At 52.0% G+C, this 26297-nt stretch overlaps 1 protein-coding gene and 1 pseudogene across 1 annotated transcript in view; one reads left to right on the top strand and one right to left on the bottom strand.

Annotated features, from left to right (window-relative positions):
- The first annotated feature begins 63 nt into the window (after positions 1-63).
- Positions 64-11325, top strand: LOC135515591 (RNA-splicing ligase RtcB homolog; annotated as a pseudogene).
- Positions 11326-16961: 5636 nt separating this feature from the next.
- The window catches only part of LOC135516575 (exportin-T-like), a 58900-nt gene continuing 49564 nt past the window's right edge, over positions 16962-26297 (bottom strand). Inside the window, 9 exon segments of the mRNA XM_064940926.1 lie at positions 16962-17592; positions 18034-18090; positions 18180-18251; positions 18383-18430; positions 18519-18634; positions 21193-21252; positions 21255-21308; positions 21468-21657; positions 23578-23923. Of these exon segments, the coding sequence (XP_064796998.1) occupies positions 17566-17592; positions 18034-18090; positions 18180-18251; positions 18383-18430; positions 18519-18634; positions 21193-21252; positions 21255-21308; positions 21468-21657; positions 23578-23923 (970 nt within the window). The 3' untranslated portion in view covers positions 16962-17565.

The raw sequence follows: 26297 nt of genomic DNA, 5'->3' as shown, positions 1-26297 counted from the left end.
TCATTTAAAAACATTTACAGCTGCGTCATTATTCAGCTTTCCAAAAACGCGTTTTGTACGGACGCCTCTGAGTTGCCGTAGTTGTAGTTTGTTGGTTCAGAACAGAATCAGACACTGCTGAAATATAAGTGAAATAAACAGCTAGCTACATAATCATATCATGAGTCGATCGTACAATGACGAGTTACAATATTTGGACAAGATTGACAAGAACTGCTGGCGAATCAAGAAAGGTTTCGTTCCAAATATGCAGGTGAATAATCTAAAACGAACTTATATGGAATGAATTAACGTTAGCACATGTCCGTCGTTTGATAGCTTCAGACGTGGCTTGCTACTATCCAGCTTGACTCTGTTATTGTTGCTCTTGTCTTTTGTATGCAGATAAGTTGTAAGAGCATAGTAGCTACATAAGCTATCTAATATAGCTAACCTAATATGGCGTATGGACTTGACAGCTCATCAAATCCTTCCCATTTCATTCCAGGTGGAAGGAGTGTTTTATGTCAACGAGTCCCTGGAGAAGCTGATGTTTGAGGAGCTGCGTAACGCGTGTAAAGGAGGAGGTAGACAACAACAACAACACACATGATGCCATGTTAACAGACAAGCCCGCTCCTGTATTGCTTTCCCCGTTGATCTGACTGATTTGGTTGTTGTCGTTATTGTCGTCAGGTTTTGGTGGGTTTCTCCCTGCCATGAAACAGATTGGAAACGTTGCAGCTCTGCCGGGTATAGTCCATGTAAGTAGATGTCTGGTCCGGATCAGTCCTTAACACAAATCAGTGGAGATGACGCTGACCACCGTTATCTAACTAGCTATAAACTAACACATTGACACACTGTAATATCTCACCTGTTTCCCCCAGACACACATTCAGCCTTGTCACGGACTAAGAAGGACTTTCAATGGAGATTCTCCAATTAGTTTGCTTGTCAGTCCAGGATTTCTCTTAACCTGTGTCCAGGAAACAAGGCCTAATAGTGTCCCCAAACCTCTCTCTCTCTCTCAGAAGTCCATCGGCCTGCCAGACTGCCACTCGGGGTATGGGTTCGCCATCGGAAACATGGCTGCCTTCGACATGAGCGACCCCAACGCTGTGGTATCCCCAGGTACAGAGGATACACACAGTCCAACAGGCTGTCCTGTCTAATCTCTGGTGTGGGTTTTGACATTAACTGTGTGTGTGTGTGCTAGGTGGTGTGGGGTTTGATATTAACTGTGGAGTGCGTCTACTAAGGACCAACCTCGACGAGGGAGACGTCCAGCCTGTCAAGGAGCAGCTGGCTCAGGCCCTGTTTGACCACATCCCTGTAGGAGTCGGCTCCAAGGGAGTCATCCCTATGACCGCCAAGTAAGGAGGCACCAATACCCTGCTGTCTGCAGACACCAATACACCAATACCCTGCTGTCTGCAGACACCAATACACCAATACCCTGCTGTCTGCAGACACCAATACACCAATACCCTGCTGTCTGCAGACACCAATACACCAATACCCTGCTGTCTACAGACACCAATACCCTGCTGTCTACAGACACCAATACAGGTCCCTGAGACCCTGCTGTCTGCAGACACCAATAGCTGCACCAATACCCTGCTGTCTGCAGACACCAATCAATACCCTGCTGTCTGCAGACACCAAGGCTCTAGAGATGGGAGTGGACTGGCACCAATCCCTGAGAGACAGGCAATACCCTGCTGTCTACAGAGCACCAATACCCTGCTGTCTACAGGCACCAATACACCAATACCTTGTCTGTTACAGGGATCAATAGAGTCTACAGGCTGTCTAGAGATGCTGTCTACAGGACCCTGCTGTCCCTGCAGAGACCAATACCCTGCTGTCTGCAGCTACCCTGCTGTCTACAGAGACTGATACCCTGCTGTCTGTTACAGGGATCTACCCTGCTGAGGACCCTGCTGTCTGCAGACTAGAGACCCTGCTGGCAGACACCAATACACCAATACCCTGGGTCTGCAGGCACCAATACCAATACCCCTGCTGTCCGGAGCTGCTACAGAGCACCAATACCCTGCTGTCTACAGGCACCAATACCAATACCCTGCTGTCTACAGGCACCAATACCTTGTCTGTCTACAGGCACCAATACCCTGCTGTCTACAGACACCAATACCCTGCTGTCTACAGGCACCAATACACCAATACCCTGCTGTCTACAGATGGGAGTGGACTGGTCCCTGAGACACCAATACCCTGCTGACAGGCAATACCCTGCTGTCTGGGCAGAGGATAAGGAGCACTGTCTGAGCTGTCTGCAGACACCAATACACCAATACCCTGCTGTCTGCAGGATGCTGCATACACCAATACCCTGCTGTCTGCAGACACCAATACACCACAAGCTGTCTCTCCAAGGCCAATACACCAATACCCTGCTGTCTGCAGAGGCCAATTGCTGTCTGCAGACACCAATACACCAATACGCCACCAATACCCTGCTGTCTACAGACACCAATACCCCGCTGTCTACAGACACCAATGACCCTGTCTGACCCCCATACTGTCTACAGGTCAATACCTTCCTACAGGCACCAATACCAATACCAATACCCTGCTGTCTACAGACACCAAGGCCAATACCCTGCTGTCTACAGACACCAATAGCTGTACACCAATACACCAATACCCTGCTGTCTACACAATAACCCCCTACAGACCCCTGTCTACCACCCAACAAAGGTCCCTCCTCCAAGGCCAAGAAGAGTGGCCTGTCCTGCTGTCACAGATCACCAATACTCCCTAATAACCCTGACCCCCAACAAGGTCTCCTCCAAGGCCAGAGGCCTTCCTCAGGTAACACCACTGTCTAACTAACCCTGACCCCTGACCCCCAACAAGGTCTCCTCCAAGGCCAAGAAGAATACCCTACCCTCCCTAACTAACCCTGACCCCAGCCTACAGCCTTCCTCAGGTAACACCACTCCCTAACTAACCCTTCCAAGACCCTGCTGACAGGCACCAATACACCAATACCCAATACCCTGCTGTCAAGGTCTCCTCCAAGGCCAAAGTCTACAGGAGTGGCCAATACCCTCTGTCTACAGACACCACTGACCCCTAACTACAACAATACTCCCGCTGTCCAGACCCCCAACACCAGGTCTCCTCCAAGGCCAAGACACCAAGAGGCCTTCCTCAGGTAACACCACTACCCCTGTCTACAGACACCTGACCCCTACAGACACCCCCAATACTGGTCCCAAGGTCTCCTCCAAGGCCAGAGAAGAGAGGCCTGGTCCCTGAGAGAAGGCTATGTAACTGATACCTTGTCTGTTACAGGGATCTAACTCTATAATGACCTGTCCTTATTCCAGCTGGGTACTCTGGGGGCAGAGATCTATAATGACCTGTCCTGAGAGAAGGCTTGTAGAGACTGATACCTTGCTGTTACAGGGATCTAGAGGACTCTAGAGATGGGAGGGGCAGAAGGCTATCTATAATGACCTGTCCTTATTCCAGCTGGGTACTCTGGGGGCAGAGATCTATAATGACCTGTCCTTATTCCAGCTGGGTACTCTGCCAAGGGGCAGGGAACCACTACGCTGAGATCCAGGTGGTGGATGAGATCTATAACCCTGACTATGCTGACTATCCTGCTAAGAAGATGGGCATCGACCACAAGGGCCAGGTGTGTGTGATGATCCACAGTGGCAGCAGAAGGGGCTGGTAACGCCACCAGGTGGCTTATTCCAGCTGGGACTGCTCTCTCTACCCATGTTGGAAATATGCATTTTTGTTCCAGCTTTTTAAAGAATTGTCTGTAACGTGGTCACTCTGGGGCAGGGTATTGGTTCTGTCCGTTGCTGCGGTGTATTGGTTCTTGTCTGCGTTGCTGCGCGGTGTATTGGTTCTTGTCCCGTTGAAATATGCATTTTGCGGTGTAGTTGGTTCTTGTCTGCGTTGCTGCGCGGTGTATTGGTTCTTGTCTGCGTTGCTGCGCGGTGTATTGGTTCTTGTCTGCGTTGCTGCGCGGTGTATTGGTTCTTGTCTGCGTTGCTGCGCGGTGTATTGGTTCTTGTCTGCGTTGCTGCGCGGTGTATTGGTTCTTGTCTGCGTTGCTGCGCGGTGTATTGGTTCTTGTCTGCGTTGCTGCGCGGTGTATTGGTTCTTGTCTTGGTCAGGTTGTTGTTGTAAATTATGTGTTTTTCAATGACTTACCTGGTTAAATAAAGGTAAAAATATACATTGAGGGGAAAAAAATAGGTTATGTCTTTGTTCTAAAATGGGTGAAATAAATACACTAACCCATAAGGGAAAACGGTTCATTAGAAAAACGGATACCGTATATAAGTATTCAGACCCTTTGCTGTGAGACTTGACATTGAGCTCATGTGCATTCTGTTTCCATTGATCATCCTTGAAATGTTTCTACAATTTGATTGGAGGCCACCTGTGGTCAATTCAATTGATTGGACATGATTTGGAAAGGTACACACCTGTCTATATAAGGTCCCACAGTTGACAGTGGATATCAGAGCAAAAACCAAGCCATGAGGTCGAAGGAATTGTCCGTAGAGCTCCGAGACAGGATTGTGTCGAGGCACAGATCTGGGGAAGGGTACCAAAACATTTCTGCAGCATTGAAGGTCCCCAAGAACACGGTGGCCTCTATCATTCTTAAATGGAAGAAGTTTGGAACCACCAAGACTCTTCCTAGAGCTGGCCACCTGACCAAACTGAGCAATCGGGGGAGAAGGGCCTTGGTCAAGGAGCTGACCAAGAACCCGATGGTCACTCTGACAGAGCTCCAGAGTTCCTCTGTGGAGATGGGAGAACCTTCCAGAAGGACAACCATCTGCAGAACCCCACCAATCAGGTCTTTATGGTAGAGTGGCCAGACGCAAGCCACTCCTCAGTAAAAAGACACATGATAGCCCCCTATGAGTTTTCCTGAAGGCACCTAAAGGACTGACCATGAGAAACCAGATTCTCTGGTCTGATGAAACCAAGTTTGGACACTTGGCCTGAATGCCAAGTGTCATGTCTGGAGGAAACCTGGCACCATCCCTACGGTAAAGCATGGTGGCGGCAGCATCATCCCTACGGTAAAGCATGGTGGTGCTGGGCACCATCCCCACGGTGAAGCATGGTGGCGGCAGCACCATTCCTATGGTAAAGCATAGTGGCGGCAGCACCATCCCTACGGTAAAGCGTGGTGGCAGCATCATCCCTACGGTAAAGCATGGTGGTGGCGGCATCATCCCTACAGTGAAGCATGGTGGCGGCAGCACCATCCCTACGGTGAAGCATAGTGGTGGCAGCATCATGCTGTGGGGATGTTTTTCAGCAGCAGGGACTGGGAGACTAGTCAGGATCGAGGGAAAGATGAACAGAACAAATTACAGAGAGATCCTTGATGAAAACCTGCTCCAGAGCGCTCAGGACCTCAGACTGGTGGGGGGGGGGCGCAAAGGTTCACCTTCCAACAGGACAACGGCCCTAAGCGCACAGCCAAGACAACACAGGAGTGGCTTAGGACAAGTCTCAATGTCCTTGAGTGGCCCAGCCAGAGCCCGGACTTGAACCCGATCAAACATTTCTGGAGAGACCTAAAAATAGCTGTGCAGTGACGCTCCCCATCCAACCTGACAGAGCTTGAGAGGATCTGAAGAGAGGAATGGGATAAACTCCCCAAATACAGGTGTGCCAAGCTTGTAGGGTCAGACCCAAGAAGACTCGAGCCTGTAATTACTGCCCAAGGTGCTGCAACAAAGTACTGAATTAAGGGTCTGAATACTTAGGTAAATGGGGGGACAATTGAATCCATTTTAGAATAAGTTTGTCACGTAACAAAATGTGGAAAAAGTCAAGGGGTCTAAATACTTCCTTAAGCCACTGAAGAACAACCCTTGAATAATTAGGTTTCCCAACTTTTGACTGGTACTGTGTATGTTCTGGTAGATGCCCTGGTTGCCATGGAGAAGGCGATGAAGCGAGACAAGATCCAGGTGAACGATCGTCAGCTGGCGTGCGCCCGTATCTTTTCAGAGGAGGGACAAGACTACCTGAAAGGAATGGCCGCTGCCGGCAACTATGCCTGGGTCAACCGTTCCTCTATGACCTTCCTCACACGACAGGTAACTGACCCTAACGGACCGCACCTGAGACAGGTAACTGACCCTAACGGACCGCACCTGAGACGGGTAACTGACCGCACCTGAGACGGGTAACTGACCGCACCTGAGACGGGTAACTGACCCTACCTGAGACTGGTAACTGACCCTACCTGAGACAGGTAACTGACCCTACCTGAGACAGGTAACTGACCCTACCTGAGACAGGTAACTGACCCTACCTGAGACAGGTAACTGACCCACCTGAGACTGGTAACTGACCCTAACGGACCGCACCTGAGACAGGTAACTGACCCTAACTGACCCACCTGAGACTGACCCTAACTGACCCCACCTGAGACAGGTAACTGACCGCACCTGAGACAGGTAACTGACCCTACCTGAGACGGGTAACTGACCCTAACTGACCCCACCTGAGACAGGTAACTGACCGCACCTGAGACAGGTAACTGACCGCACCTGAGACAGGTAACTGACCGCACCTGAGACAGGTAACTGACCGCACCTGAGACAGGTAACTGACCGCACCTGAGACAGGTAACTGACCGCACCTGAGACAGGTAACCCGCACCTGAGACAGGTAACTGACCGCACCTGAGACAGGTAACTGACACCTGAGACAGGTAACTGACCGCACCTGAGACAGGTAACTGACCGCACCTGAGACAGGTAACTGACCCTAACTGACCGCACCTGAGACAGGTAACTGACCGCACCTGAGACTGGTAACTAACCTGAGACGGGTAACTGACCCTAACTGACCCACCTGAGACTGAGAGGTAACTGACCGCACCTGAGACTGAGGGTAACTGACCGCACCTGAGACGGGTAACTGACCGCACCCGGGTAACTGACCGCACCTGAGACTGGTAACTGACCGCACCTGAGACGGGTAACTGACCGCACCCGGGTAACTGACCGCACCTGAGACAGGTAACTGACCGCACCTGAGACGGGTAACTGACCGCACCTGAGACAGGTAACTGACCGCACCTGAGACGGGTAACTGACCGCACCTGAGACAGGTAACTGACCGCACCTGAGACGGGTAACTGACCGCACCTGAGACAGGTAACTGACCCTACCTGAGACGGGTAACTGACCCTAACTGAGAAAGGTAACTGACCCTACCTGAGACAGGTAACTGAGAAAGGTAACTGACCCTACCTGAGACGGGTAACTGACCCTACCTGACCGCACCTGAGACAGGTAACTGACCGCACCTGAGACAGGTAACTGACCGCACCTGAGACGCCGCACCTGAGACAGGTAACTGACCGCACCTGAGACAGGTAACTGACCGCACCTGAGACAGGTAACTGACCGCACCTGAGACAGGTAACTGACCCCTAACTGACCGCACCTGAGACGGGACCCTACCTACGGGTAACTGACCTAACACACCTGAGACACCGGTAACTGACCGCACCTGAGACGGGTAACTGACCGCACCTGAGACGGGTAACTGACCGCACCTGAGACGGGTAACTGACCCTACCTGAGACGGGTAACTGACCCTAACTGAGAAGGGTAACTGACCCTACCTGAGACGGGTAACTGACCCACCTGAGACAGGTAACTGACCGCACCCTGAGACTGAGACGGGTAACTGACCGCAACTGAGACGGGTAACTGACCCTACCTGAGACAGGTAACTGACCGCACCTGAGACAGGTAACTGACCCACCTGAGACTGGTAACTGACCCTACCTGAGACGGGTAAACTGACCGCACCTGAGACGGGTAACTGACCGCACCTGAGACAGGTAACTGACCGCACCTGAGACAGGTAACTGACCGCACCTGAGACAGGTAACTGACCGCACCTGAGACGGGTAACTGACCGCACCTGAGACGGGTAACTGACCGCACCTGGTAACTGACCCTACCTGAGACGGGTAACTGACCGCACCTGAGACAGGTAACTGACCGCACCTGAGACGGGTAACTGACCGCACCTGAGACTGGTAACTGACCCACCTGAGACAGGTAACTGACCCTACCTGAGACGGGTAACTGACCGCACCTGAGACGGGTAACTGACCGCACCTGAGACGGGTAACTGACCGCACCTGAGACGGGTAACTGACCGCACCTGAGACAGGTAACTGACCGCACCTGAGACAGGTAACTGACCCTACCTGAGACGGGTAACTGACCCTACCTGAGACAGGTAACTGACCGCACCTGAGACAGGTAACTGACCGCTACCTGAGACGGGTAACTGACCCTACCTGAGACGGGCACCTGAGACGGGAACACGGGTAACTGACCCTACCTGAGACGGGTAACTGACCCTACCTGAGACGACTGGTAACTGACCCCTGAGACAGGTAACTGACCTGAGACGGGTAACTGACCCTACCTGAGACGGGTAACTGACCCTACCTGAGACGGGTAACTGACCCTACCTGAGACGGGTAACTGACCCTACCTGAGACGGGTAACTGACCCTAACTGAGACGGGTAACTGACCCTAACTGAGACGGGTAACTGACCCTAACTGAGACGGGTAACTGACCCTAACTGAGACAGGTAACTGACCCTAACTGACCCCACCTGAGACGGGTGACTGACCCTAACTGAGACGGGTGACTGACCGCACCTGAGACGGGTGACTGACCCCTCCAGTGTGACTTCTCCGCGTCTGTCTCCTCCAGGCATTTGCCAAGGTGTTCACCACGACCCCTGATGACCTGGATATGCATGTGATCTATGACGTGTCTCATAACATCGCCAAGGTGGAGGAACACATGGTCGATGGGAAACAGAAGACTCTACTGCTGCATCGCAAGGGATCCACCCGGGCCTTCCCTCCACACCACCCCTCATCCCTGTAGACTACCAGGTACCACCCCTCATCCCTCCACCCCCACCACCCCCTCATCCCTGTAGACTACCAGGTACCCCCTCTCATCCCTGTAGACTACCAGGTACCATCCCCCTCTCATCCCTGTAGACTACCAGGTACCACTCATCCCTGTAGACTACCAGGTCATCCCTGTAGACTACCAGGTACCACCCCCTCATCCCTGTAGACTACCAGGTAACCCCTCATCCCTGTAGACTACCAGGTACCACCCCCTCATCCCTATAGACTATCTATCCCTTTAGGCACTGCATCCCTTAGGGCCAAGGTACCCCCCTCATCCCTGTAGACTACCAGGTACCACCCCTCTCATCCCTGGACTACCAGGTACCTCCCCCTCATCCCTGTAGACTACCAGTACCACCCCCCTCATCCCTGTAGACCCCCTCATCCCTGTAGACTACCAGGTACCCCCTCTCATCCCTGTAGACTACCAGGTACCCCCCTCATCCCTGTAACTACCAGCTGTGACCACCCCTCCATCCCTGTAGACTCCATCCCTGGACTACCAGGTACCCCCCCCCGATGGGCACCTACAGAATTAAGTTATGGTTTAATGTTACCTATAACATTATAGACTATCTACTTTAGGCACTGCTTTAGGGCCAATCTGACAGCCCTATGTGTCTCTGGCCCTAAAGTAGTGCCATTTTGATGCAGACTGTTTTTAAAACGCTTCCTGTTTCTGGTCCAATCAGCTGACAGGCCAGCCGGTGTTGATCGGGGGCACGATGGGCACCTGCAGTTACGTCCTGACAGGCACGGAACAGGGCATGACAGAGACCTTCGGCACCACCTGCCACGGCGCGGTAAGGCTTTACTATACCTCTGTTGCTTTACTATACCTCTGTTGCTTTACTATACCTCTGTTGCTTTACTACACCTCTGTTGCTTTACTGCACCTCTCTGTCGCTTTACTACACCTCTCTGTGGCTTTACTACACCTCTCTGTGGCTTTACTACACCTCTCTGTGGCTTTTCTACACCTCTCTGTGGCTTTACTACACCTCTCTGTGGCTTTACTACACCTCTCTGTGGCTTTACTACACCTCTCTGTGGCTTTACTGCACCTCTCTGTGGCTTTACTGCACCTCTCTGTGGCTTTACTGCACCTCTCTGTGGCTTTACTGCACCTCTCTGTGGCTTTACTGCACCTCTGTCGCTTTACTGCACCTCTGTCGCTTTACTGCACCTCTGTCGCTTTACTGCACCTCTGTGGCTTTACTGCACCTCTGTGGCTTTACTGCACCTCTGTGGCTTTACTGCACCTCTCTGTGGCTTTACTGCACCTCTCTGTGGCTTTACTGCACCTCTCTGTGGCTTTACTGCACCTCTCTGTGGCTTTTTTTTTTTTTACCTTTATTTTACTAGGCAAGTCAGTTAAGAACAAATTCTTATTTTCAATGACGGCTTTACTACACCTCTGTCGCTGTGTTCCTTGGTATGTCCATACTATAACAAGTAGTAACGGTGGACTGCATCCATCTGTTCATTATCAAGAACATGTTTTATCTTTTACTCAACATTGAACTCTTGTCTCCAGGGTCGGGCTCTGTCTCGGGCCAAATCCCGCAGGAACATCGACTTCCAGGACGTGTTGGACAAGCTGGCAGACAAGGGTATCGCCATCAGGGTGGCTTCGCCCAAACTAGTCATGGAAGAGGTAGGCTTCGCTTCGCCCAGACTAGTAATGGAAGGGGTAGGCTTCGCCCAGACTAGTCATGGAAGGGGTAGGCTTCGCTTCGCCCAGACTAGTAATGGAAGGGGTAGGCTTCGCTTCGCCCAGACTAGTCATGGAAGGGGTAGGCTTCGCTTCGCCCAGACTAGTCATGGAAGCGGTAGGCTTCGCTTCGCCCAGACTAGTCATGGAAGGGGTGGGCTTCGCCCAGACTAGTCATGGAAGGGGTAGGCTTCGCTTCGCCCAGACTAGTCATGGAAGGGGTAGCCCAGACTAGTCATGGAAGGGGTAGGCTTCGCTTCGCCCAGACTAGTCATGGAAGGGGTAGGCTTCGCTTCGCCCAGACTAGTCATGGAAGGGGTAGGCTTCGCTTCGCCCAGACTAGTCATGGAAGGGGTAGGCTTCGCTTCGCCCAGACTAGTCATGGAAGGGGTAGGCTTTGCTTCGCCCAGACTAGTCATGGAAGGGGTAGGCTTTGCCCAGACTAGTCATGCTATAGCTACAGTGGGGGGGGTCGTCGTCATGGTTATTGTGTTAAAGGGCTAACAGTACTTTCTTACCATTCCTAGGCTCCAGAGTCGTACAAAAACGTGTGTGATGTCGTCAACACGTGTCACGATGCTGGAATCAGCAAGAAAGCCATCAAACTGCGACCCATCGCTGTGATCAAGGGATAAGGCACTCCCTCCAGGAGCCAATCACCAGGCAGAGAGCTGGCGGAGGAGGAGCCAATGGGGAAGTGTCTGAGCATGTCTGTCTTCATAGACTGACTTGACAAGGGATCGGTTTCCTCCACTTCCTGTCTATGACCAGTATGATTATTTTGACATGGGGGGGGTTTGTCCGTTGAGTGATCAATTTAATTGGACCGGATGGGCTCTTTAATATTGTAAAGTCTGAGAGGGTGAAGTGTCTTGGGTTTACTTTTCATTCATGGCTAAATCACTGTGGAATATAACCTTGAGATTCAGGTTAAACCACAGATAATAAAATACAAGACGACAGATTGATCTACTTGCATCTAACGCCTGGTTGTCAGTCACTTTTGTTCCAACATCTGAAGAAAACAAACACGTAAAGCTCCACATGATCAGATGGTTTGGGAACTCTGTTCTCTGACCAGATTGATTTTCCCTCACGACCTCTCACCCATTGGGAGGAGAAACCCTGGTGTCTGGATTAGTAAACACTGAATGTTGTTTTGATGAACCAATAAAGACAGATTAATACAGGATGAACATCTGTTTTCTTCTCCAGTCCGCCAAAACATGACTGCCTTCAGTCTCCCCTCCACAACCGGTCCTGGTTCTGGGTGGCCAGATGTGATCCGTTCTGTTCTTCCAACACCACATTTAAATCCATTAGTCTGGTCTGTAGGTAAGCTGGCTGTGATCATATCTGAATATCCATTAGTCTGGTCTGGAGGTAAACTTTCTGGGATCATATCCATTAGTCTGGTCTGGTGAGGTAAGCTGTCTGGATCATTTCTGAATATCCATTAGTCTGGTCTGGAGGTAAACTGTCTGGGATCATATCCATTAGTCTGGTCTGGTGAGGTAAGCTGTCTGGATCATTTCTGAATATCCATTAGTCTGGTCTGGTGAGGTAAGCTGTCTGGGATCATATCCATTAGTCTGGTCTGGAGGTAAACTGTCTGGGTTCATATCTGAATATCCATTAGTCTGGTCTGGTGAGCTGTCTGGGATCATTTCTGAATATCCATTAGTCTGGTCTGGAGGTAAACTGTCTGGGATCATATCCATTAGTCTGGTCTGGAGGTAAACTGGGTTCATATCTGAATATCCATTAGTCTGGTCTGGTGAGCTGTCTGGGATCATTTCTGAATATCCATTAGTCTGGTCTGGTGAGGTAAGCTGTCTGGGTTCATATCCATTAGTCTGGTCTGGTGAGGTAAGCTGTCTGGGATCATTTCTGAATATCCATTAGTCTGGTCTGGTGGGCTGTCTGGGGCCGAAGAGGATTAATTTGTAACAATGGCATAAATAACAGACCACTCAAATACAGCTCAACATACGGTGCAACACGGAGAAGTTTTAGCGTTCAGCTGATTATTCTCCAGAGGGTGGACAGTAAATACAGGTGGATGAACATGCCGTTGGAAGGTGTTGACTGCTGAGGTGGTGGGCGTGGCTAATGGTGCCCTCCTGTTGACCCCGAATGGCTTCATTTCCCGCCAAACGCATTCCATGAAGGGGCCTGGCGTCGTCTGGCGACAGAGACAACCAGGTCAGGGGAGTTCCTAATCAGATATAATCAAGTACCAGGGAGGAGCGAACCCCGCCACCCCCCCAACTGAAAGTGTTTTTGACGCTAAGTGACTCGACATATCAATACTACCGTAGAAAATAACTGGGATTCAAGGGCAACGACACGAAACACGTCAGTTCCTGGGAGGAGCTGAAAAAAAAACATCGCAGAAATGTTGTGCTCAACTTTGTTTCACGCCCCTTTCAGCGAACATTTCTCCTTGATGATTACACATTATGATCATGGCACAGGTGCACCTTGTGCTGGGGACAAAAGGCCACTAAAATGTGCAGTGTTATCATGCCACAGATGTCTCAAGTTGAGGGAGAATGCCGACTGTAGGAATGTCCACCAGAGATGTTTCCATAAGCTGCATCCAACATCGTTTTAGTGAGTGAATTTGGGAGACTGTCCAACCGGCCTCAACTGCAGGTGAAACCACGCCAGCCCAGGTCCTCTACATCTGATTTCTTCACCTGCGGGATCATGTGAGGGGGGTGCTGACCAGTATTTCTGTCTGTAATGAAGCCCTTTTGTCAGGAAAAACTAATTCTGGTTGGGTGGGCCTGGCTCCTGAGTGGGTGCCCTCCCAGGCCCACCCATGGCTACGCCCCTGCACAGTCATGTGAATTCAATAGATTACGATCGAATGAATTTATTTCATTAAATGAACTGTAACGGAGTTTAAATCATTGACATGTTTGTTCAGTATATATATTTAACAGGCAGGTTAGCGTTACCCATCACATCTCCTCATTGGTCAAGCTGAATTGTGAGTAACAGTTGAGTATAACATGCTGTTGTCTGGTTATAGTCAGTTCATACATGGATCGCCCTGCTCAAACCTTTAAAGACGACGCGGACTAACCTTTAATATTACATCTTTTCAGAAACGGAATAGAAGTTCAAAACAACAACAAACAAATGTATTTACATCCCAACATATTATTCCTTCTTTAAAATAAAACTTAATATTTACATTTTGATCCACTATTAGAAGTCGTTAATTCCTTCTGGAAGTGACGGTGTCGTAACGACCACCGAGGTAAACACTTCGCCGGTCAGTCTGGTCCACATTTCTCCAGTTCACACCACCGTTAGAGGTCTGTCATCCACCGTTACAACAGTGGTCTGTCACCCACCGTTACAACAGTGGTCTGTCACCCACCGTTAGTGGTCTGTCATCCACCGTTAGAGGTCTGTCATCCACCGTTCTGTACAGTGGTCTGTCATCCACCGTCTGTCATCCACGTCAGTGGTCTGTCATCCACCGTTACAACAGAGGTCTGTCATCCACCGTCTGTCACTAGTGGTCTGTCATCCAGTCATCCACCGTTACTACATCCAGGTCTGTCATCCACCGTTATCCTACAGCGGTCTGTCATCCACCGTTACTACAGGTCTGTCATCCACCGTTAGTGGTCTGTCATCCACCGTCAGTGGTCTGTCATCCACCGTTACATCCACAGTGGTCTGTCATCCACCGTTATCCAACAGAGGTCTGTCATCCACCGTTACTACAGTGGTCTGTCATCCACCGTTACTACAGTGGTCTGTCATCCACCAGTGGTCTGTCATCCAACAGTGGTCTGTCATCCACCGTTACCAGTGGTCTGTCATCCACCGTTACAGTGGTCTGTCATCCACCGTTACAACAGCGGTCTGTCATCCACCGTTACTACAGTGGTCTGTCATCCACCGTTACAACAGGGGTCTGTCATCCACCGTTACAGTGGTCTGTCATCCACCGTTACAGTGGTCTGTCATCCACCGTTACTACAGTGGTCTGTCATCCACCGTACAGTGGTCTGTCATCCACCGTTACAACAGTGGTCTGTCATCCACCGTTACTACAGTGGTCTGTCATCCACCGTTACAACAGTGGTCTGTCATCCACCAGTGGTCTGTCATCCAACAGTGGTCTGTCATCCACCGTTACAACAGTGGTCTGTCATCCACCGTTACAACAGTGGTCTGTCATCCACCGTTACAACAGTGGTCTGTCATCCACCGTTACAACAGTGGTCTGTCATCCACCGTTACAGAGGTCTGTCATCCACCGTTACAACAGTGGTCTGTCATCCACCGTTACAACAGTGGTCTGTCATCCACCCAGTGGTCTGTCATCCACCGTTACAACAGTGGTCTGTCATCCGTTACCAGTGGTCTGTTTACAGTGGTCTGTCATCCACCGTTACAGTGGTCTGTCATCCACCGTTACAGGGGTCTGTCATCCACCGTTACAACAGTGGTCGGTCATCCACCGTTACAACAGTGGTCTGTCATCCACCGTTACTACAGTGGTCTGTCATCCACCGTTAGAGGTCTGTCATCCACCGTTGGTCTGTCATCCACCGTTACAGTGGTCTGTCATCCACCGTCAGAGGTCTGTCATCCACCGTTAGTGGTCTGTCATCCACCGTTACTACAGTGGTCTGTCATCCACCGTTACAGTGGTCTGTCATCCACCGTTACAGTGGTCTGTCATCCACCGTTACTACAGTGGTCTGTCATCCACCGTTACAGTGGTCTGTCATCCACCGTTACAGTGGTCTGTCATCCACCGTTACTACAGTGGTCTGTCATCCACCGTTACTACAGTGGTCTGTCATCCACCGTTACAGTGGTCTGTCATCCACCGTTACAACAGCGGTCTGTCATCCACCGTTACAGTGGTCTGTCATCCATCCCATTTCTTCCACAACAGTGAAAAATATGTCAAGCCAGCCCTGTCATCCAATTCATTCACAGGGCAAAGAGGTCTGTCATCAAATGAAAGACATCTTGAAAATGTTTTAAAAAAAACAAAAAAAACAACATTTTTATAAAGGTCCAGTTCACACCACCGTCAGAGGTCTGTCATCCACCGTTACTACAGTGGTCTGTCATCCACCGTTACAACAGGGGTCTGTCATCCACCGTTAGAGGTCTGTCATCCACCGTTAGAGGTCTGTCATCCACCGTTAGTGGTCTGTCATCCACCGTCAGAGGTCTGTCATCCACCGTCAGAGGTCTGTCATCCACCGTCAGAGGTCTGTCATCCACCGTCAGAGGTCTGTCATCCACCGTTAGTGGTCTGTCATCCAGAGGTCTGTCATCCACCAGAGGTCTGTCATCCACCGTTCCTACAGCGGTCTGTCATCCACCGTTAGGTCTGTCATCCAGCGGTCTGTCATCCACCGTTACTCCAGCGGTCTGTCATCCACCGTTGTCATCCACAGCGGTCTGTCATCCACCGTTACCACAGCGGTCTGTCATCCACCGTTACCAGCGGTCTGTCATCCACCGTTACACAGGGTCTGTCATCCACCGTTACAACAGCGGTCTGTCATCCACCGTTACATCCACAGCGGTCTGTCATCCACCAGAGGTCTGTCATCCACCGTTACGTCATCCAGGTCTGTCATCCACCGTTAGTGGTCTGTCATCCACCGTCAGAGGTCTGTCATCCACCGTTAGAGGTCTGTCATCCACCGTCAGTGGTCTGTCATCCACCGTTATCCACAGAGGTCTGTCATCCACCGTTACTACAGTGGTCTGTCATCCACCGTTACTACAGTGGTCTGTCATCCACCAGTGGTCTGTCATCCACCAGTGGTCTGTCATCCACCGTTACTACAGTGGTCTGTCATCCACCAGTGGTCTGTCACGTTACAGTGGTCTGTCATCCACCGTTACTACAGTGGTCTGTCATCCACCGTTCCTACAGTGGTCTGTCATCCACCGTTCCTACAGTGGTCTGTCATCCACCGTTACTACAGTGGTCTGTCATCCACCGTTACTACAGTGGTCTGTCATCCACCGTTACTACAGTGGTCTGTCATCCACCGTTACAGTGGTCTGTCATCCACCGTTACAGTGGTCTGTCATCCACCGTTACTACAGTGGTCTGTCCGGTCTGTCATCCACCGTTACAACAGTGGTCTGTCATCCACCGTTTCTGTCCGGTCTGTCATCCACCGTTACAGTGGTCACGCCAAACTAAAACACATCCTACCCCCAACCATCCCATTTCTTCCACAACAGAAAAATCTAGAAAAATATGTCAAGCCAGCCCTTTTATTTTGTCCATCAATTCATTCACAGGGCAAAGAGAAACAAAACCTCCACGTTCAACCACTCAAATGAAAGACATCTTGAAAATGTTTTAAAAAAAACAAAAAAAACAACATTTTTATAAAGGAATAAATCCTAATCGTTAGATTGTGTTCAGGTCATTGTTGGATCATTACCAACAGACAGATGAGGCCTGTTAAAGGATACTTGGTAGTCTAATATGGAAGCCTTGTTCCATAAGCCTATACTCTAGTTTACTTCCTGTCTTGCAGAGAATTCAACCAATCACATCTTCACTTGACCAGGGTACCACCCCAGAGGGAGAGCACGTCCTTGATTGGTCCTGGATCATTGGAGGGGGGTGTGGTCACCCCAGTGAAAGCCTCCTTGTGTCTTGGCTCCGTTCCCTCCCGCGTGGACAGGATGGGCGGGGTTATGCAGTTACCTTCAGAAGTGCTAAGGCCGCTCCTATGCTAAGCTCTCCGTCTTTAAGATCTCTCCGTCCGGCTGTCCGTACTGAGTGGTACTATCTCACTACCAGTCTTCTCTTAGTTTCCAGTGTCCTCTCTCAATCCTTCCAGCTCGGTTCGTATTTACAGTTTGGCTCGCTGAAAGAAAGCCTGTGGAGAGAGAGAGAGACAGAGAGAGAGAGAGACACAGAGAGAGACAGAGAGAGAGACACAGAGAGAGAGAGAGAGAGAGACACAGAGAGAGAGAGAGAGAGACACAGACACAGAGAGAGACACAGAGAGAGGGAGAGACACAGAGGAGGGAGAGAGAGAGAGGGGGAGAGAGACAGAGAGACAGAGAGAGAGAGACACAGAGAGAGAGACAGAGAGAGAGAGACACAGAGAGAGAGAGAGACAGAGAGAGAGAGACAGAGAGAGAGAGAGAGAGAGAGAGGGGGAGAGAGAGAGGGGGAGAGAGAGAGGGGGAGAGAGACAGACGAGGCAGAGAGGCAGACAGAGAGAGAGAGAGAGAGACTCTTGTCAGATGTTATTGCTCGTCTCAAGGCTGCAGAGTGGAGGTGTTTCCAAGGCAACAACCAGCTGACTCCGTACCTTCATGTAGTTTTTGAGGACCTTGGCGTCTGGCTGCTGAAGCACTTGACACACTTCCTGTGACAGGAAGAGGAGGAGTGTTACAGAACGGGGGAACAGGTGACATTTCCGTGCTCCAGCTGTGATCTGTTATGTGACAGTGGTACCTGTGTGATTTCGGGCGACACCTGTAGAGAAGGGAGGTACTCCTGTTGAAGGTACTGGATAAACTCCGGACCCTGCCGAACAGGAAGTACAAAACATCACCACAAACACCATGTCAGCCGTGCATTCATTCGTTCATATAAAAAGTTCAAGATAGATGAACCAGACGAGCACAACGGAAAGGAAAACCAACGTGAAGCTTTACCCTTCTGAGATGAATCATCTTCAACGTCAGAGCACACTCTGACAACGTCTGGAGAAAGAACAACAAAACGACGTTTTGTCAAATGAGTCCAAACGTGTAAGGATGTAAAGAGACGCGTCTGGTTCCAGCTACTCACCAGGACGGTCTGAGCGTCTGTGAGATCAAAGGACGGTTTGAGAGGAGCCAGGAAGCATGCTGGGACGATGTGTTTATAGATGAAGTCTGGGAAACCAGCCATACCGTCTTTACCTCCTGAAGGACAAAACATCAAAATCAGTCCCGGTTCAAAACGGTTCGCTTTTACACCTGGGGTGTATTCATTAGTGCAAACCGTAGCAACAATGTTTTACAATGAAAACAAGAGTTTCTATCGGGATGAATTCAGCAAGGTCCCTGCCCGTTTCAGCACAAAAAGGTTTCTAGTGAACACAAACCAGTCCAAGACAAAAAACAAACTAATATCTGCTGGTTATGTTTCCAGAACAATTGTTCTGTCAGGAAGGATCAACAGCAGCAAGACAGGTGGTTGGATACGGAGGGAGGGTGGTTGGATACGGAGGGACTGTGGTTGGATACGGAGGGAGGGAGGGACGGTGGTTGGATACGGAGGGACGGTGGTTGGATACGGAGGGACGGTGGTTGGATACGGAGGGAGGGAGGGACGGTGGTTGGATACGGAGGGAGGGAGGGACGGTGGTTGGATACGGAGGGAGGGAGGGACGGTGGTTGGATACGGAGGGAGGGAGGGTGGTTGGATACGGAGGGAGGGAGGGATACGGAGGGACGGTGGTTGGATACGGAGGGACGGTGGGACGGAGGAGGGGTGGTTGGATACGGAGGGAGGGAGGGACGGTGGTTGGATACGGAGGGAGGGAGGGGGGTGGTTGGATACGGAGGGAGGGAGGGACGGTGGTTGGATGGTTGGATACGGAGGGAGGGAGGGACGGTGGTTGGATACGGAGGGAGAGACGGTGGTTGGATACGGAGGGAGGGAGGGACGGTGGTTGGATACGGACGGAGGGAGGGACGGTGGTTGGATACGGAGGGAGGGAGGGACGGTGGTTGGATACGGAGGGACGGTGGTTGGATACGGAGGGAGGGAGGGACGGTGGTTGGATACGGACGGAGGGAGGGACGGTGGTTGGATACGGACGGAGGGAGGGACGGTGGTTGGATACGGAGGGAGGGAGGGACGGTGGTTGGATACGGAGGGAGGGAGGGACGGTGGTTGGATACGGAGGGAGGGAGGGACGGTGGTTGGATACGGAGGGAGGGAGGGACGGTGGTTGGATACGGAGGGAGGGACGGTGGTTGGATACGGAGGGAGGGAGGGACGGTGGTTGGATACGGACGGACGGTGGTTGGAGGGAGGGAGGGACGGTGGTTGGATACGGAGGGACGGTGGTTGGATACGGAGGAAGGGAGGGACGGACGGTGGTTGGATACGGAGGGACGGTGGGACGGTGGTTGGATACGGAGGGAGGGAGGGACGGTGGTTGGATACGGAGGGACTGTGGTTGGATACGGAGGGAGGGAGGGACGGTGGTTGGTTGGATACGGAGGGACTGTGGTTGGATACGGAGGGGGACGGTGGTTGGGGAGGGACGGTGGTTGGATACGGAGGGACGGTGGTTGGATACGGAGGGAGGGAGGGACGGTGGTTGGATACGGAGGGAGGGGGAGGGACGGTGGTTGGATACGGAGGGAGGGTGGTTGGAGGGACTGTGGTTGGATACGGAGGGAGGGGTGGTTGGATACGGAGGGAGGGAGGGAGGGAGGGTGGTTGGATACGGAGGGACTGTGGTTGGATACGGAGGGAGGGACGGTGGGACGGTGGTTGGATACGGAGGGAGGGGTGGTTGGATACGGAGGAGGGAGGGACGGTACGGAGGGGTGGTTGGATACGGAGGGAGTGGAGGGACGGGTGGTTGGATACGGAGGGAGGGAGGGACGGAGGGAGGGTTGGATACGGAGGGAGGGAGGGACGGTGGTTGGATACGGAGGGAGGGAGGGACGGTGGTTGGATACGGAGGGACTGTGGTTGGATACGGAGGGAGGGAGGGACGGTGGTTGGATACGGAGGGAGGGAGGGTGGTTGGATACGGAGGGAGGGAGGGTGGGACGGTGGTTGGATACGGAGGGAGGGACGGTGGTTGGATACGGAGGGAGGGACGGTGGTTGGATACGGAGGGAGGGGACGGTGGGGACGGTGGTTGGATACGGAGGGACTGTGGTTGGATACGGAGGGAGGGAGGGACGGTGGTTGGATGGACGGACGGAGGGAGGGAGGGAGGGACGGTGGTTGGATACGGACGGAGGGAGGGACGGAGGTTGGATACGGAGGGAGGGAGGGACGGTGGTTGGATAGGTTGGATACGGAGGGACGGAGGGAGGGACGGTGGTTGGATACGGACGGAGGGAGGGACGGTGGTTGGATACGGAGGGAGGGAGGGACGGTGGTTGGATACGGACGGAGGGAGGGACGGTGGTTGGATACGGAGGGACGGTGGTTGGATACGGAGGGAGGGACGGTGGTTGGATACGGAGGGAGGGACGGTGGTTCTCACCCCGGAGGGAGGGACGGTGGTTGGATACGGACGGAGGGACGGTGGTTGGATACGGAGGGACCAGGTTGGACGGAGGGAGGGAGGGAAGCAGGTCTTCTGGGGGACGGGGGGGGGTGGTTGGATACGGAGGGAGGGAGGGCTCCCTGGATACGGAGGGAGGGAGGGGATGATGGAGGGAACACGGTGGTTGGAACGGAGGGAGGGAGGGACAGTGGTTGGATACGGAGGGACGGTAGTTCTCACCCCAGAGTTCCACCAGCTTGGACAAGATGATGAAGCAGGTCTTCTGGGCGATGGGGTCAACATATCGACAGCTCCCTGGATGATGGTGAACAGAACCCGCTCTACGTTCTCAACACCTGGGGAGGAACCACACTTAGAACCCTGGAGAACCACACAACATATATTTATAGCTGAGGAACCACACACTTAGAACCCACTTAATGTTCTCAACACCTGGGTAACAGAACACACGCAGAACCCTGGAGAACCACAGTACACACTGAGCAGCAGCTCACCCTGGTTGGCCAGGACTTCATTCATCCCGCTGGAGGTTATCGTCTGTATGAAGGTGAAGTAGCTTCTACGTAACATTTGTTTCTCCAGAGCTGCTGCCTGGTCGTTGTCCTCAGCAGGTCGACACAACACCTCAAAGATGGCCAGGACCAGAGGCATGAACACCTGCTGCAGGAACGGAGAGACCTGGTCCTGGAGAGGAGAGAGACAGAGAGGCATGAACACCTGGTCCTGGAGAGGAGAGAGACAGAGAGGACCAGAGGCATGAACACCTGGTCCTGGAGAGGAGAGAGACAGAGAGGACCAGAGGCATGAACACCTGGTCCTGGAGAGGAGAGACCTGGTCCTGGAGAGGAGAGAGACAGAGAGGACCAGAGGCATGAACACCTGGTCCTGGAGAGGAGAGAGACAGAGGACCAGAGGCATGAACACCTGGTCCTGGAGAGGAGAGAGACAGAGAGGACCAGAGACATGAACACCTGGTCCTGGAGAGGAGAGAGACAGAGAGGACCAGAGACACCTGGTCCTGGAGAGGAGAGAGACAGAGAGGACCAGAGACACCTGGTCCTGGAGAGGAGAGAGACAGAGAGGACCAGAGGCATGAACACCTGGTCCTGGAGAGGAGAGAGACAGAGAGGACCAGAGGCATGAACACCTGGTCCTGGAGAGGAGAGAGACAGAGAGGACCAGAGACACCTGGTCCTGGAGAGGAAAGAGACAGAGAGGACAAGAGGCATGAACACCTGGTCCTGGAGAGGAGAGAGACAGAGAGGACAAGAGACATGAACACCTGGTCCTGGAGAGGAGAGAGACAGAGAGGACCAGAGGCATGAACACCTGGTCCTGGAGAGGAGAGAGACAGAGAGGACAAGAGGCATGAACACCTGGTCCTGGAGAGGAGAGAGACAGAGAGGACAAGAGACATGAACACCTGGTCCCGGAGAGGAGAGAGACAGAGAGGACCAGAGGCATGAACACCTGGTCCTGGAGAGGAAAGAGACAGAGAGGACCAGAGACACCTGGTCCTGGAGAGGAGAGAGACAGAGAGGACCAGAGACATGAACACCTGGTCCTGGAGAGGAGAGAGACAGAGAGGACAAGAGACATGAACACCTGGTCCCGGAGAGGAGAGACACAGAGAGGACCAGAGGCATGAACACCTGGTCCTGGAGAGGAGAGAGACAGAGAGGACCAGAGACACCTGGTCCTGGAGAGGAGAGAGACAGAGAGGACCAGAGACATGAACACCTGGTCCTGGAGAGGAGAGAGACAGAGAGGACCAGAGGCATGAACACCTGGTCCTGGAGAGGAGAGAGACAGAGAGGACCAGAGACACCTGGTCCTGGAGAGGAGAGAGACAGAGAGGACCAGAGACATGAACACCTGGTCCTGGAGAGGAGAGAGACAGAGAGGACCAGAGGCATGAACACCTGGTCCCGGAGAGGAGAGAGACAGAGAGGACCAGAGGCATGAACACCTGGTCCTGGAGAGGAGAGAGACCGAGAGGACCAGAGACACCTGGTCCTGGAGAGGAGAGACCTGGTCCTGGAGAGGAGAGAGACAGAGAGGACCAGAGACACCTGGTCCTGGAGAGGAGAGAGACAGAGAGGACCAGAGGCATGAACACCTGGTCCTGGAGAGGAGAGAGACACCTGGTCCTGGAGAGGAGAGAGACAGAGAGGACCAGAGACACCTGGTCCTGGAGAGGAGAGAGACAGAGAGGACCAGAGACATGAACACCTGGTCCTGGAGAGGAGAGAGACAGAGAGGACCAGAGGCATGAACACCTGGTCCTGGAGAGGAGAGAGACAGAGACACCTGGTCCAGGGAATGGGGACATTGACTATCCCTAATTTTCGCTAACCCTAACCCTAAACCTAACCCTTTTAGCTGGCATGTTAGCAGTCAGTCCTCTACCGTAGATATTTGGTAAGGGCCGGTTTCCTGGACAGATGAATCTTAGTCGTGGACTAAAACCCTTCCTATGGAGATCCTACCTTAGTCCAGGAAACCAGCCCCAGATGTCCTCTAACTCCTGCAGGTCCCTGGTTACCTTGAACTTGGCAGTGATCTGACTGATGAGGGTATAAACTCCTGCAGGTCCCTGGGTACCTTGAACTTGGCAGTGATCTGACTGATGAGTGGTATAAACTCCTGCAGGTCCCTGGTTACCTTGAACTTGGCAGTGATCTGACTGATGAGTGGTATAAACTCCTGCAGGTCCTTGGCCTCGCAGTCCTTCAGCATGTGTTCCGATGCCGCAGGGACGAAGGGCAGGACCTCTTCTTCGAGACAGATGATCATGCGGTGGAGGAAGGAGCGGACAGCGCTACGCAGAGACCCCCTCTGGACAGGACAGCTCAGTGCAGGCAGGAAGGTCTGCAGACAGTCTCTGTAGACTTCAGTACATCCACACTGCTTCACTGTCTGCTTGTTGCTGAACGCCTTACTGGTACGACTAGAGGGGGGGGAGAGGGTGGGAGAGAGAGGAGGAAGGGCATAGAGAGAGCGGAGGAAGGGGAGAGAGAGGGGAGGGAGAGAGAGAGAGGAGAGAGAGGAGGGAGAGAGGGAGAGAGAGAGAGAGAGAGAGAGAGAGAGAGAGAGAGAGAGAGAGAGAGAGAGGGAGAGGAGAGAGAGAGAGAGAAGAGAGAGGAGGGGAGAGAGAGAGGGAGGAAGGGGGGAGAGAGAGGGAGGAAGGGGAGAGAGAGAGGGAGGGGAGAGAGAGGGAGGGAGGGAGGGAGGGAGGGAGGGGGAGAGAGAGGGGAGAGAGGGAGGGAGAGAGAGAGAGGAGGAAGGGGAGAGAGAGAGGGAGGAAGGGGGAGGGAGAGGGAGGAAGGGGAGAATGAGGGAGGGAGAGAGAGAACAGGGAGGGAGGGACAGGAGGGAGGGAGGGAGAGAGAGGGAGAGAGAGGGAGGAGATCTCTGATGAGACCAGGAGGGGAGAGAGAGGGAGGGAGGAGGGAGGGAGAGAGAGAGGGATGAGAGAGAGAGGGAGAGAGAGAGAGGAGAGATAGAGAGGAGGGAGGGAGAGAGGAGGGAGGGGAGAGACCAGGGATTAGAGGAGGGAGGGGAGAGACAAGAGAGGAGGGGGAGGGAGGGGGAGAGAAGAGGAGGGAGGGAGAGACATTATCTCTGAAGACTACTGGAGGGAGAGAGAGATGTTGTATTAGCAGGAACAGAACTTGTAAACCCAGAGAGAAGAGTGCTGAGCGATTAGTGCTTTTTGAGGTGGGTTCGGTTTCAGTTCTATAAATACCTAGTGAATGTTTTATCATTATGTGGGCTGAATGCTGTAACAGAATGAAATAAAAGTCTGTTACTACTCATCACTTATTAACCATTTATTCACACGACCAGACATTATCTCTGAAGACTGTCTAAGACCAGACATTATCTCTGAAGGTCTACACGACCAGACATTATCTCTGAAGACTAGTCTACACGACCAGACATTATCTCTGACATTATCTCTGAAGACTGGTCTACACGACCAGACATTATCTCTGAAGACTGGTCTACACGACCAGACATTATCTCTGAAGACTAGTCTACACGACCAGACATTATCTCTGAAGACTTGTCTACACGACCAGACATTATCTCTGAAGACTACTGTACACCAGACATTATCTGACCAGACATTATCTCTGAAGACAAGTCTACATGACCAGACATTATCTCTGAAGACTACTACATGACAGACATTATCTCTGAAGACTAGTCTGACCAGACATTATCTCTGAAGACTGGTCTACATTTACATGACATGAAGACCAGACCAGACATTATCTCTGAAGACTACTGTACATGACCAGACATTATCTCTGAAGACTAGTCTACACGACCAGACATTATCTCTGAAGACTAGTCAACACGACCAGACATTATCTCTGAAGACTACTGTACACGACCAGACATTATCTCTGAAGACTACTGTACACGACCAGACATTATCTCTGAAGACTAGTCTACACGACCAGACATTATCTCTGAAGACAACTGTACATGACCAGACATCATCTCTGAAGACTGGTCTACATGACCGGACATTATCTCTGAAGACTACTGTACATGATTAGACATTCTCTCTGAAGACAACTGTGCATGACCAGGCATTATCTCTGAATACTACTGTACGTGACCAGACATTATCTCTGAAGACTACACTACACGACCAAAAGTTTGTGAACACCTGCTCAGCCAACATCTCATTCCAAAACCACGGGCATTAATATGGAGTTGGGCCCTCCTTCGCTGCTATAACAGCCTCCACTCTCCTGGGAAGGCTTTCCACTAGATGTTGGAACATTGCTGCTATAACAGCCTCTACTCTTCTGGGAAGGCTTTCCACTAGATGTTGGAACATTGCTGCTATAACAGCCTCCACTCTTCTGGGAAGGCTTTCCTCTAGATGTTGGATGCTGCTATAACAGCCTCCACTCTTCTGGGAAGGCTTTCCACTAGATGTTGGAACATTGCTGCTATAACAGCCTCCACTCTTCTGGGAAGGCTTTCCTCTAGATGTTGGAACGTTGCTGCTATAACAGCCTCCACTCTTCTGGGAAGGCTTTCCTCTAGATGTTGGAACGTTGCTGCTATAACAGCCTCCACTCTTCTGGGAAGGCTTTCCTCTAGATGTTGGAACGTTGCTGCTATAACAGCCTCCACTCTTCTGGGAAGGCTTTCCTCTAGATGTTGGAACATTGCTGCCATAACAGCCTCCACTCTTCTGGGAAGGCTTTCCACTAGATGTTTGCTGCTATAACAGCCTCCACTCTTCTGGGAAGGCTTTCCTCTAGATGATGGAACGTTGCTGTGGGGGCTTGCTTCCA

The sequence above is a fragment of the Oncorhynchus masou genome, chromosome 27 (assembly GCF_036934945.1).
Source record: "Oncorhynchus masou masou isolate Uvic2021 chromosome 27, UVic_Omas_1.1, whole genome shotgun sequence".
Classification (NCBI taxonomy): Eukaryota; Metazoa; Chordata; class Actinopteri; order Salmoniformes; family Salmonidae; genus Oncorhynchus; species Oncorhynchus masou.
Note: the sequence above shows the minus strand (reverse complement) of the source record. Positions and strands in the feature narration are given on the sequence as shown.